Source organism: Octopus sinensis, linkage group LG9 (assembly GCF_006345805.1).
Source record: "Octopus sinensis linkage group LG9, ASM634580v1, whole genome shotgun sequence".
In the NCBI taxonomy this organism is placed as follows: Eukaryota; Metazoa; Mollusca; class Cephalopoda; order Octopoda; family Octopodidae; genus Octopus; species Octopus sinensis.
The window spans coordinates 33479130-33493880 of record NC_043005.1 but is presented as its reverse complement, the minus strand read 5'-3'; the positions used below and the strand labels follow the sequence as shown (position 1 = coordinate 33493880).

The window sequence follows — 14751 nt, the reverse complement described above, 5'->3', positions numbered from 1 at the left end:
TCTTCTGGGGAGTCCGACCCTGAAAAAGTTAGGGAAAGTTATGAAACAAATGTTTTATCAGGTGAACAGTCTGAAAAACAACAGGAAACATATTGCAATCACTCTCATACAGGTAAGACAAAACATCACCACAAACTTTATTTTTTTATTTACATTCATTAACTTAAAACAACTTTAGTAATATCTCTGTCTGAAATATAAACCTTTCTTCCGCTTCAAAACGGTTTTGAAATATCTATTTCTCTATAATTATAGTTTTATTTTTGACCATTAAAGGCCAGCCAGTGTTAAAGTGTTTAATAGTGAAAGTGCGTACTGCCACCTATTTCAAATCTGAATTTACTGCTTTAATTTCTCTCTTTTTCTTCTACTGAAAAGATTGCGAATAGCAACGAAAGAACCTTGACGGACAAACAAGTGATTGATTGCTTAATCAACGCGTTTAAATAAATAATCGATTAGTGAGTTCGTTCGATAGTTAACCAATTGACTAATAATAAAGAAGGGGAATTGAACCTGTGCGTGTGTTATCACTGGTCTAATGGCGCTTCCAAGGCACAACAAAATGCAATGTGTGTGTATGTATGTATATATATATATATATATATATATATATATATATAGAGAGAGAGAGAGAGAGAGAGAGACAATATATGTATAGATATATAATAAATATATATATGTGTGTGTATGTATATATATATATATATATATGTATATATATATGTATATATATATATATATGTGTGTGTATGTATATATATGTGTGTGTGTATGTATGTATGTATATATGTGTGTGTGTGTGTATATATATGTATATATATGTCTATGTGTATATATATGTCTATATTTGTGTATATATATAAGTGTATATATATATGTTTATATGTATATATATATATCTATATGTGTATATATGTATATATATATGTATGTGTATATATATATGTATATATTTATGTATATATATGTGTATATGTATATATATAGATAGATATGTATGTATATACATATATGTATGTATACATAAATATGTATATATACATATATATGTATATATATACATATGTGTATATATATACATATATATGTATATATATATTTCTATATATGCATATATATGTATATATATATATACATATATGGGGCCACAGCTGTCCATAGTGGCCCTTTCAGACTTGCGCTCAGGTGCTAAGATGGCCACCCTTGCTAGTTATGCAGATGACACAAAAGTCTCTCAGACAATACAAAACCCTGGAAATATTGCACATCTGCAATGGGAGTTGGATATAATATACAGGTGGGCTGAGGACAACATGCAGTTTAATGCAGGAAAGTTTCAAGCCCTGTGCTACCGGCACACAAAGCTGAATGACATGCAGACCGGATACACTGGCCCGGGAAGAATTGCAATTCCCGAGTCAAAATCAGTGCATGGCCTGGGCATTGACATGAGCAATGATACATCTTTCCAAGTGCATATTGCCAATTTGGTAATTAAATACAGACGGCTAGCTTGATGGATCCTCCAAACAATCAGAACAAGTGAGAAGGAGACACTAATGGTCCTTTGGAAGTTATTCGTCCTCAGCCGCTTGGACTACTGCTCCCAACTATGGTCACCACACAATAGAAGGTTAACAGCAGAACTTGAAGCAATCCAACAAAGCTACACTAAGAAGATCTTCTCAATGCAACATACTGAAAGTATTAAAACTCTTCTCCCTGGAGTGAAGCAAGAGAGATATACAGAGATATACATCTGGAAAATCCTGAGGGGCCTTGTTCCGAATTTTGGCATTGAAAGTCATCCCAACAGCAGAACGGGGCGCCACTGCATGGTGCCAAAGATTTCAACATCATCAAAATACAGGACCAGATACTGCAACAGCTTGGGTTTCAGGAGGCCACAGCTCTTCAATATCCTTCCTAAATGCCTTAGAGACCTGCATGGTGTGGATGTGGGTTTCTTTAAAACTAAACTGAATCTCCTCTTGTCAGGGGTTCCAGATGAACCTACCTCTCGGCAGGAAACACAGATGCAGGCAGCGGCGTTCAACTCCCTTGTTGACCAAGTGCCACGTATCAGAGGTGGTTTCATATACTAGTGTAGCACATTCAACGGTGATACCCCAGCATGGCCGCAGCTTTTGGGCTGAAACATTTTTAAGGATTTATATATATATATATATATATATGTATGTAGAAGGTTGAAAAGAAACACATGAGTTGATATATATGTATGGAAACAAAGTCAAGGTAGAAAATGCTAAAATAAGTTTATAAAAAACATTTCAGTACCGGTTTCGGTCATTGAGACTTTTTCAAGTGTAAGTATTGAAAGCAATTATATTTTGTAGAAATTAAATGAAAATTCTACAAAATTTAATTGTTTTTCATACTTACCATTGAAAAAAATCTCAATGACTGAAACCGGTACTGAAATTTTTTTAGCATCTTCTACCTTTTTTCCATATATATATATATATACACACAAATGTAAATATATATATATATATATATATATATATATATATATATATCTCCATATCTATGTGTATATATATATATATATATATATGTATATCATCATTGCCGTTTAACGTCTGCTTGCCATGCCGGCATGGGTCAGACAGCGTGACTGAGTACTGGCGAGTCCGATGGCTGCACCAGGCTCCAATCTGATCTGGCAGAGTTTGTACAGCTGGATGCCCTTCCTAACGGCAACCACTCCGAGAGTGTTGAGAGTAATGTGGGTGCTTTTACGTACCACCAGCACGAGGGCCAGTCAGGTGGTACTAGCATGGGCCACGCTCAAATGGTGTTTTTACGTGTCACCTGCACAGGAGCCAGTCCAGTGGCACTGGCAACGACCTCGCTTGAATGTTGTTTTGCCCTTGCCACCAGCACAAGTGCCAGTAAGGCGATGCTGGTAGCGATCTTGCGCATATGGTGCTTTTTATGTGCCACCGACATGGGAGCCAGTCAGCGGCCTTGGCAACGATCACGCTCGGATGGTGCTCCTAACGTTCCACTAGCACGGATGCCAGTCAGGCAGTGCTGTCATCGAATTTGATTTCGATTTCACTTGCCTCAACAGGTCTTCGCAAGCAGAGTTCAGTGTCTAATGAAGGAGAGGTGCGCATAAGTGGGCTGGTTAAACCACTGGCATAGGCCACGGGTCTCACCTGGCTTGCTGGTTCTTCTCAAGCACAGCATATTTCCAAACGTCACTAGTCATTGCCTTGGTGAGACCTAATGTTTGAAGGTTGTGCATATATATACATATATATATGCACATTTATGCATATGTATGTATATAAATATATATGTATATAAATATATATGTATATTAATATATATGCATATAAATACATATATATGAATATATATATACATACATATGCATATATATATATATATATATATATATATATATATATATATATATAACATATATATATACAATATATATATATACATATATATATATATATACATTATATATATATATATACATATATATATACATATATATATATATATATAATATATATATATATATATGTATTTATACATTTAAATATTTGTTGTGCAAGATTTTTTATTGGCTAAACTGGCAATATGACCATTCCGAATATAACAATATGTATTTATACATATATATGTATATATACACACACATTATATATATATATATATACATATGTATGTATGTAAATATATATATATATATATATATATATACATATGTATGTATGTATATATACATATATATATATACATATGTATGTATATATATATAATATATATGCATATGTATGTATATATATATATATATATATATTTCTTTACTACCCACAAGGGGCTAAACACAGAGGGGACAAACGAGGACAGACAAACGGATTAAGTCGATTACATCGACCCCAGTGCGTAACTGGTACTTAATTTATCGACCCCGAAAGGATGAAAGGCAAAGTCGACCTTGGCGGAATTTGAACCCAGTATGTATATATACACAAACACATAATATATATATACATATAAGCATATATATATGCATATGTATGTATATATATATAAGCATATATATATGCATATGTATGTATATATAAGCATATATATGCATATGTATGTATATATAAGCATATATATGCATATGTATGTATATATATAAGCATATGTATGTATATATAAGCATATATATATGCATATGTATGTATATATAAGCACATATATATGCATATAATTCTCTCTATAAGTATATATATAAGCATATATATGTATATATAAGCATATATATGTATATATAAACATATATATGTATATATATGCACATATATGTATATACTTACATATATACGCATAAATATATATATATACTTACATATATATATATATATATATATAATATATATATATATATATATATATATACACACACACACACACACCACACACACACACACACATACATACATAGGAGTAGCTGTGTGGTAAGTAGCTTGCTTACCACCCACATGGTTCCGGGTTCAGTCTCACTGCTTGGTACCTTGTATAGCCTTGTGAGTGGATTTCGTAGATAGAAACTGGAAAAAGCTCGTATATCTATGTGTGTGTGTATATACATACACACACACACACACACATATATATATGTATATATATATGCATATACATGTGTATGTATATAGATATATATGTATAGACATATGCGTATGTATATATATGTATATACTCATAAATATATGTACATATATATATATATATATATATATGCATATATGTATTATACAATACCTATATAGTTTGTTAAAAATTTGTATTCTAGAAATTTATTTAAACGAATCTCCTCTGAGCGGTACACGCACACAGACACGCACACACACATACATTTAAATATATGTCATAAGTTTACTCATATGAAAATCGGAAGTTATATCTGCTCCCAATACATTTTTCAGCATTCGATAATTTAATCTTTTATTTTAGGAAACTCACATTCTGTACTATATATATATATATATATATATATATATATATATATATATATCGGAAGGTTTGGAGATGTATCGACATAATTGTAATGTACTTCCTCGAAAACGTTCCTTATAGAAGAGAATATACTACATTGGGGAGACACAAGGCTATAGTTTTGGGTGTGTGTGTGTGTATACAGGTATGTGTGTGTTCATGTGTCTGTACACTTTGTGAAAGTAGTCTTAACGTGTCTTGCAAGAAATAAAGTTATCTAGCAAGTTGGCATGTAAAAAAGTTCTTAATGTGAATCACGAAAAGTATTTCGATAGAATATTAATAATATATACTAGTTGACAGTGTGTAGAGCTTGTGATTATATATGTGTGTGTGTGTTTAGTGTGTGAATGAATGTACGTTTGTCCCCACCTCCATTATCTTTGCTTCAGAAAGTTTAGCTAACAACTTCATTGTGATCGACCATGATTGTATGGCAAATAGTTGGTGAAACAGAAAGTAAAACAACTGCAAGCAAACATTTAGTTTCAATATATTTGTATAATATGAATAGCGGTAAGATGGTGTTAGGGCACACTATACAACTATATATGGCTCTCTGGTTAATTTTATATATATATATTATATATATATATATATTAAATTAGAGATATTTAATATATATATTATATATATATATATATTAAATTAGAGATAATTTAATATATATATTTATACTGTAAAATTAGATTTAATCCTAAATCTAATTTTTCCCTGTAAGTTTGGATTTACTCCCTAATATTATTATATTATATATATATTATATATATATATATATATATGGCATTCCTACATGAGTGTTTCCTTGTCAATTTCATAATTATATCTGTATTCGTTGTGAAAAACTTTATTCCGAGGTTGTGAGGGAAGTTCTCAAAGTGTGTAAAACTATGATATGGGAATTTAATGTGAAAAGAAAAATGGTGAGCACGCGAATATATATACTGACACACATCACAATTTTTTTCTCAGAAACTTCAAGTTTCATTTTGTGTATTATATGTGATGTGTGTTAGTATCTCTGTGTGCGAGCCTACCTTTTCTTTTTTCAATTCCGATATAATGGTAATCTACACACACTGAGAGGTATTTATTTGTAGAAAATTTCATTAAAAAAATAACCATTTTTCTGAAATTTATGAGGAAACAAATCCAATTCGTGTGAATTTTCCGAAACTACACTTTCCACCCATATATAAAGCATATTCTCAAAAAAAAAAAGAAATTCCGATGTAAACGGAATCTACACCATCTGAAACTTGTTTGTAGTAGAGTTCATTGAAAATATCTATTTCTCTATAATGTATAAGGAAACAAAGTCGCTGGGGAGCACACTTGTGTTGGTATGTCGTATATATATGGAGGTGTTTTTGAGTGAATAAAACTTATGGACATAGTTTTTATTGTTTGGGATATTATTCTCGTTTTTAGTACCCTCCCTAAAAGTGAAATTACTCTCCCTTATTTGCTGTTGAACACAACATTTTTCTATTCATATTTAATACATTCAGGTTTATTCAGTGTCCTTCCATAAATTTGTGGACTTGTGCTAATATTAAAAAATTTTTATTACTAACTATTCTGCTATATTTCCTACCAGTTTTTTTCTTTTTTTATTTCCCCATCCTGTTTTCATTATTTGACCTGTTGTGGAAGTTCTACGTAAGATCTCTGTCAAAGAATTTTTCGCATTCAGGAAACACCCTGCAATTAAATATATTTGTTCTGTTTTAAGGGTAATAAATTTTAGAAAATTATATCGAACTTCTTGAGACGAGTGTTAGAAGGTTGATGTTCTTAGAATAAGATCTTAGGTAGGACTGTACAGCTGAACAATAAATGAAAATTGGAGTAGCTGGCCTTCGAAGTTAAATACTTTCATGAGAAAGGTTACGGGTGCAGGGAGAAAAGTTGAAATTAAAGGTGAAAAAATATTTTAAAATTACATTCAGATGTATGAAACAGTGTCACATGAGGCATGGGACTGCGAAGGAAAACATACGATTGAGGAGTGAATTAGTTTGGCAGTGTATCACATCGAGGGAAATGGAACTATCAAAGTGTATCAGATATTTCAAAGAGAATTTTGATTAATTAGTGGAAGGGATACAATTAGTTTCGATCAATATTTTTACTTAGAGAGGCGAAGGCGTTTAGAAAATATTTTAATGTTTTTAAAGAGATCGTCTTTATTACGGTCGTTATGATGATGATAATGTCCTTGAAATGTTTAGTTCGTTATTTTCGATGTTCGTTCATCAAAGTTGTTCAGCCCCCAGGTCAGTCTTGATCGAGTAGACCTCCTTTGATACATGACCATCTCATCTTCAGAGTATGTTGATTTCACTATCTGATGTGTTATTTGCTTATTCAAGGCAGTAAAATGTGATTTGAAGACTATTAGCTACTATTTCTAGCATGTCGAGCGACCACGAAGAAGTCGCCTTGTTGCTCGTGTTTTAAAGGGAAAATGATAGAAGGCGAGGAGCCCTGAATGACAAGTTCACTTGTTACTCTCCTCCTTGGCTGTTGCTGTCCTTTTTTCTTCCTGTTGATGCTAGCTACCAGGACGATAATAAACATGTAGATCTAATTAATTGCTTTACGACCTCCTTTAATAAGACTTACGTATTAAAGTATACCGTTTATATCTTTTCGAACGGTATGACTATCACAACACATCCCTCCCTCTATAAAACTACAAAAGTTGTAGTTTATATATTTTTGTAAACCCCCCCCCCCCTCAATACATATTTGACTCGATAATTTTCAATTTGCCACAGATCACAGGGTTGATTTTTTTTGCTCATTCTTCTCAAATATCCTTCACTCCATAGTTATTGAAGTGGAGATACATGTCGCTATAGGCTCGGGTATAGCTGTATGCTAAGAAGTTTGTTTCTCAATCACACGGTTCGGGCTCAGTCCTATTGCGTGGCACCTTGGGCAAGTGTCTTCTACCATAGTCCCCGACCGAACTAAAGCCTTGTGAATGGGTTTGGTAGAACGGAAGCTGAAAGAAAGCCGTCATATTTATATAATATTTGTGCTTGTTTCTCATAACTGCTTGGTGATTTTGTTTGTGTCCCTTTAACTTAACGTTTCACCAAACGAGTCCGATAAAATAAGTTCCTGGCTTAAATAAAAAGTACTGGGATCGATTTTTTTCGACTAAACCCAGCTTGATCGTAGTCTAAAGACTGAAACAAGAAGGTAAAAGGATTCTCTGATATCAAATATTTATAAATATAAATATATATATATATAAAATATTTGCTGGAAGTTGTTGAGTCGTTCTAGTTACTCCGAGTTTCTCTGTTAGCACGTTGTGATCTTTCTCAAAAATACTAACACCACCACCACAGCCTTATTAAAATGCTTCGTTTTATCAATTTAGTAAACTTCACAAACTTTAAAAAAAAATAACAAACTACGTCGGGAATCATTCCAAATTTATAAATTTTCCCCACGAAAAGTTGAAAAATTCTGCTGACGTAGATCATCACTACCAGTTTCCTCTGTCTATTACACGCACACACAAACGTGTGTGTGTTTCATTTATAAGTGTGGTTGGTGTTGTGGCCTGTCAGTCATAAAACGTAAATTGTTCATTGAGTTGTTTACTCTAATGAAAGAAACATAAAAACAAGCAACAAAAACTAGATTTGGGCCAAGTTACACATATTGCCACCTTCAACTGTTCAACTTTCCCTTCCCCCACGTCTCATCTGTTTACTCTATATCTTATAATGTGTGTGTTTTTACATACACATACGCACTCGCACTGTATATTTATGAATCCTCCTCTTTATGTTTCATATCTCGTTAATATTTCTTTCTCTATACCCTCCCCCACTTTTGAACTTGTAAGGACGATAGTATTTCTATTTTGTTGTTATTCTTCCTCTTTCTTTTTTTGCTTCTACTCTGCTAACCCAAGTGGAATGTGATGAAAGCCACTACCACCTTGGCGAATAAAGAGACAAAACCAGTTGTATGTGGATATTTTTCTCTTTTAATAAGCTCCATTAATGAACCCGGACGAAGAAGGGTATTTTTTCATTACGCCATTAGTTTCTCTCCTGAGATGATATATCCAAATAAATTTGGTTTTTCTCATGTTTCTCGTATAATGAATGACTTTCTTTATCAAATTATATGAAAATATTGTGTTGAAATTCCGATACAATTATTTGCATTTCTGTGTAAAACTTTCTATTTATTTTATGTCCTTCTCCCATTCCCCACATGAACTTTTCCACAACTTTTCTTTCTCTCTACTTTCTCTTTCCTTTTCCCCCCACTCGTTTTTTCTGTACTTTCTCTTTCCTCTCTTTACTTTCTCTTTTACTTATCCTCTCTTCCCCTCTATCCTTTCTCTTGTTCTTTTTCTTTTCTCTTATCTCCCGTCCCAAACTAACTTTTCTAGTTTCTTTATAATTAGATTTTATCTTTAAAATTCTTTTATCTCCTGGCCATTTTGTTTTATTCTCCTTTTCCTTCTCACGCTTCATTTTAAACTTTTCTCCACCAAAACTAGTTTCTTATGACTTCGTTATTTTTAAAACTATTCCACCATTTCTCCTCCCTCGTTCGACAAAGTGAAGGCCGTGCATGCTTCTAATCTTTAGAAACCCTCCCAATCTGGACCATTGTGTTAACTGTGTGACATCAGGCGGGTTTGGGTAAACCATGGGCGTTACAGCCGTGACTATCTCGTCTTATTTTCAGGCATAGTAGATGTATGAACGACTACATCATCTAACTGCGTTAGATTTGGTTTGTAATTTTAGCAGGTGGAGCGAGCACATATTTCCTAGTTGTCACTGTGGGTAGAGCATAATATATAATTTAGTGTGTGGGGTTTTTCAAAGATGAAAGGTCATTCTGTGGCTGTATAAAAAGACCAGAGATTTTGTTATAAATGATAGGCCAGAAGTTAGAGACAGGGAGGACTACTGGTGATGGATACAACAGATGGGAATGTAGGTCGTATCTCCAGAACTAAGCTAATTTGGGACTCAAGTAAGAAAAATTCCAGTCTTTGTGATGCTTTAATGAATGTAAAGTTTCTTTGGGAATATTTGTAGGGGATTTTCTCCTTGAGATGTGTGGGTGTTGTTGGATGAGAGTAACTAAGGAAATTATTAAACGGGATCGTGTTTTGGGGGGGTCTCCGTTTGTGTCGATGTTGTTTTAGTACCAGTTAGGGAAATAAAACGAACCCTTAACGTTTCAGATATTCGAAATGTTAGAATGTTTTCACGGCAATACTTGTGACATTTTATAAACTTTGATTTAGAGTTTTGTTTGCCAACTCCGACTGCAACCAGTTTGCCACTAGTTCCCTTGTAGTGTTTGCTGAGAATGAGACAGACGAATGTATTTACATTCATTTTACAAAGTCAACACCACTCACCCTCCTATATATCAACGTCGTCTCTCTGGAATGTTTATTGCTCGTACCAGTCCTACCACTTTATAAAACTAAATTTTGTCTCTTTTTGTCAGTTGTCCTGTTGTGTTTCGCTTTCACTTCTCTTATTTCCCCTGTCTACCGTCTGCCTGCTTTTCTGGCTGACTGGTTGTTTTAGTGAAACTGAAACTAATAACCAGCAACTCCCATGTCTCTCCCTCTCTCTCTCTCTCACTCCCTCTCTCTCTCTCACTCCCCCTCTCTCTCTCATTTAATTCATCCCTTCTTCACATATGCCACAACATGAAAAACTTTAAGTACATTTGTCCGCGCACTCGCACATAGCTACACATAATTCATATATCTCATACTTATAGTCTCTTATACTTGTTGATCTCCTTCCCTTCGCTCCTGCAAACTGTCTTTCTCTTCTATCTTTACTTTATTTCAGCAAGGACTTTTTCTTATCTCTATCTCTAACCATCATTATTTTAGTAGCCCCGTCGTGACCACCCCATCTATTTCCGTCTATCACAAACAGTGAATCTAGTACTTCTATTATTAAAATGTATCCGTTAAAAAACAAAACAAAACAGTATAGCGTGGTTTCACTGTTATTTCTAGCACACCGAGCGAGCACACAGACCATGTTGATATATAATCTCGTATACACACACATATGCGTGTACATAAATTTCACTTTTTTTAAACTTTCGCTCTGTGCCCACCCACTAAAACAAAGCGGTCAATATAAAGACATTCACCCGGGAACAAAAAGAAAAAAATGACCAGCCTGGGGGTGGGGGTGTTAACAAGTGTGTGGAAAACGAATACGAAAAAAATGCGCACTTATAACCCGGGGCGGGGAGGGGACTTTCGGAAAATTCACAAGATCCGATTTTTCCGTCATAACTTCGGGTAAAATGGATATGTATATATATATATATTGTTTTTTTTTTTACGGAATCTCACGTTTTTAGTTATGGAGGATCCGATTCTTAAAAAAAAAAAAAAATTCAAAAATCGCATTTTCAAAACTTCAATTCCCACAACCACCCCCTTCACTTTTCATTTTTTTCCGGGTTATTTATTTATTTATTTATTTTTTGCGAAATACGTAGAAAAATACGAAGATTACGATTCTGAAAAAAATTTGTAAAATTTCAAATTTTTCAACAAGAAAAAAAAACAAACCCTCAGGCATTCAAGCAGGCTATTCACATGTTAGAAATAACAGCCAAGATGAGGATCTATTGACCAACAAAGCCTCAGGAGCCTCAAATGTGCCAATAAGGCAACATGTACGTGGTCGTTTGTTATACTAGAAATAGAAGCCAAATCTCTGAAGACACATTCCCACAGGAGGATACGTTGGTTAGTGGGGTCCTGGGTTCCTGCACTTAGGAAAAGGATTCTCGCGGCTGGACTGCTTTCATTATAAAATCTGCTCGTTCAGGGCTGACTTGAGCGTCCATGTCGCTGGATTTGCTAGTAATAGCAGCCAAATGCCCGTCAGTTGATGCTCCCATTGCCTTAACAAAACGCCTACAGAATGAGATTCTACATGTCCGGAAAAAATTCCTAGAATGTCTACACCCCTCCTGTTTTTTAAAAAAAAATTAGTACAAAAAAAGACAGTAAACATTTCTCAGAAAAATGGAATTAGATTATTTATTGAAATAATGTGGTGAAACTGTGGAATAGTGTCACCAGGATCTAATTTCATTGCCAAACTAAATTAGACGGAACTCAGGGAAACTAAATATAGAAAACGGAACTTCGGGAAATGACAAGACTAAAAAGTTTCTGTATAATTGCAATACTTTAGGTGCTGTTGTTGAGAGTTCCGGGCAAAATGTTTTGTCCCTTCCTCCGCCTATACAAGAACGATCTGTGGAGGAGGGACTAGTATTAAAGAAAGTTGAAATATATTTATTTTGTTTAATTTCTGTACCTATTTTATACAGTTAAAAAGACATACGATTTAATTCTGCATATGTGACATATTGGTATATTTCTTCAGAAAATTTAATCACGTTCATCATTCTATTCCGTTTTTCTGGTTTCTGTGTTTTATTATTTTTTTAAAATTGTATTTATTTAGCTTTGGTTTACAACCATAATAATGAAGAAGAATCGTCCGGTTGGGTTGACTTAGCTGTTATTTCTAGCAGATCAAACTATCGCGTATAGGCTTCTTTGTTAATTCAAATGTTTGTGTATCTATGTGTGATATACGCACATACATATACTCTCAGAAAGTTGCAGTACAACTTTTTTTAAATCTGTGTCCTTGTAAGAATGAGAATTTTCGTAGAAGTACCGATATTGTTGTAGTTACGTCGCCAAAGACTGAATCTTAGGAATGCCTTCAGCTATTTATTTACCTGATAATAATTCACATACATAACTGCAATTGTAGCGCTGGAAAATTTTTCCAGGGTTGCCCTCTGCATGAAGAATATACAGTTATGCCAGATAGCCGACATGCTTAACCCTTTCTGCTGAAATACTGTCATTTAATTTCGAAAATAATAAAGAATTTAGTAAAATAACTTTTTTGTCATTATTTGGCTAGTATTTGAAATGTAAATTAACATGAAATTTTGATTGATGTTTTCATTTAGTTTGTTTAAAATCATGGAATTTATATCTTAGGACCAGGGTATGGTCTCAGGCAGGTTTGTAATGAACTCAATTTCTTAAGTCATTACTTTACATTGTCTGAATTAGTTTTACATAAAAACTATATCATGTCAATTGTTTTAAGATCTTGTAAGTACATGTTAGATTTTGTTTAGGTCTCAGGCTGAAACTGTTATCACCATATTTACCAGTACAAAGCTTACTTGCAACTGCATGTCACCATCTAATTTTGAATCAATTTAAAGTTTGGAGTTCCCTCCCTTACCTTCCATGACAAAATTTTCCATTAACACATAGATACAGATATATATATATATATATATATACACACACATACATATAGATAGATAGATATTGCAGTTTAACCCCAAAGAAGCTAAAATTATTGGCTTATTTCTTAAATTGTTTGTTCTGTGTAAAAAATAAAAAAAAAGATGAAAAGAAAAAGAAAGCAGTAAGAGAAGAAAGATATATATTTTTTCCCCAACTATCATGCAGTGCATCAACACGGCTGCAGCTCTGAGCTGAAACTACAGAAAAAAAAAAAACAAGAAAGCTATCATGCAACCAACAAGACTAAAGATATCACAAGATTTCACATTTACAAGTATATAATAGGCTTTGTGACATTGTTAAAATTTAAACAACTGATACTAATGATAAAATGTTAGAAGAATTATAACAAAATAATAGTGAAGGAGTGGTGAAGTTTTTGTTTAAATATGCCCTCGAGAAAAGGAGAAAAGCGCAAGCTATATATCTTCCCATTCTTTATGCAATTGAATCTTCATAGTACCTTTTACATAAACTATTTATTTATGCATGTACACACATTTTTTGCCCTACTTTGATGTCCAACTGAAATTTTACATTAATAATTGCCATTCCAAATAGATTGAATTATTTCTTTCATTTTATTGTTTTGTCTATTTACTTTTTTTGGTAAGTGAATTGTGTCTCATTGTGACTGCTACATTGGGAATTCTAGCTGAAGCTTCCACATTTACCTTGATGCCAACTTTCTAGAGCTCACCTAGATTATGACACAAATTGTTTTTTTTTTATAATTCTTAGAAGTCAACCAATTGCTTACTTAGTACTCAGGCCATCCAGTTGACCACTTGCCCAGCAGTGAAACTGGCCACTTGAGCAACTGGGCTGGCCATTTCTGCAGTTAGGCCAACCATTTGCCACCTCAATCTCTATTGATTTCCTCAAATTGGCAGTTGTCCTGTAAAAAAAATTGAATTGATAATGTTAGTAAATTAAATTAAATAAAAGGGTCCAAAGATTTTGTGAGCAGACATGAACAAAGTCCTTGAGGAATGTTGAATTGCTTAGTATTTCAGTTGTACTTTCTGTTGTTCTTGTCAGATGTAAAGATTTTCCCTTTTTTACCCTTTAGCATTTAAACTGGCTATTTCCAGCCATATGTGTTCAAACTGGCCAGATCTAGCCTTTAATATCTATCCTACAATATCATTGTAAAAATAGGCAATAACATCATCATCACATTGAAATCTCAAAGCTGAGACAAAACATGATTAATTCAAAACAGTATGAATATATAAGCTTTACATTTGGTAGAGTAATTTGAATGCTAAAGGGTTACGCTGTGAATGGAAGAACTTTATTCACGTTTTTTGTGTTTGTAA

At 33.4% G+C, this 14751-nt stretch overlaps 1 protein-coding gene across 1 annotated transcript in view; it reads left to right on the top strand.

The window, feature by feature from the left end:
- Positions 1-14751, top strand: part of LOC115215644 — a 46568-nt gene that overhangs the window by 826 nt on the left and 30991 nt on the right. The window contains exon 1 of the mRNA XM_029784894.2: positions 1-112. This exon is cut by the window's left edge and continues 826 nt beyond it. Within this exon, the coding sequence (XP_029640754.1) occupies positions 1-112 (112 nt within the window). The remainder of the gene's footprint in view (positions 113-14751) is intronic.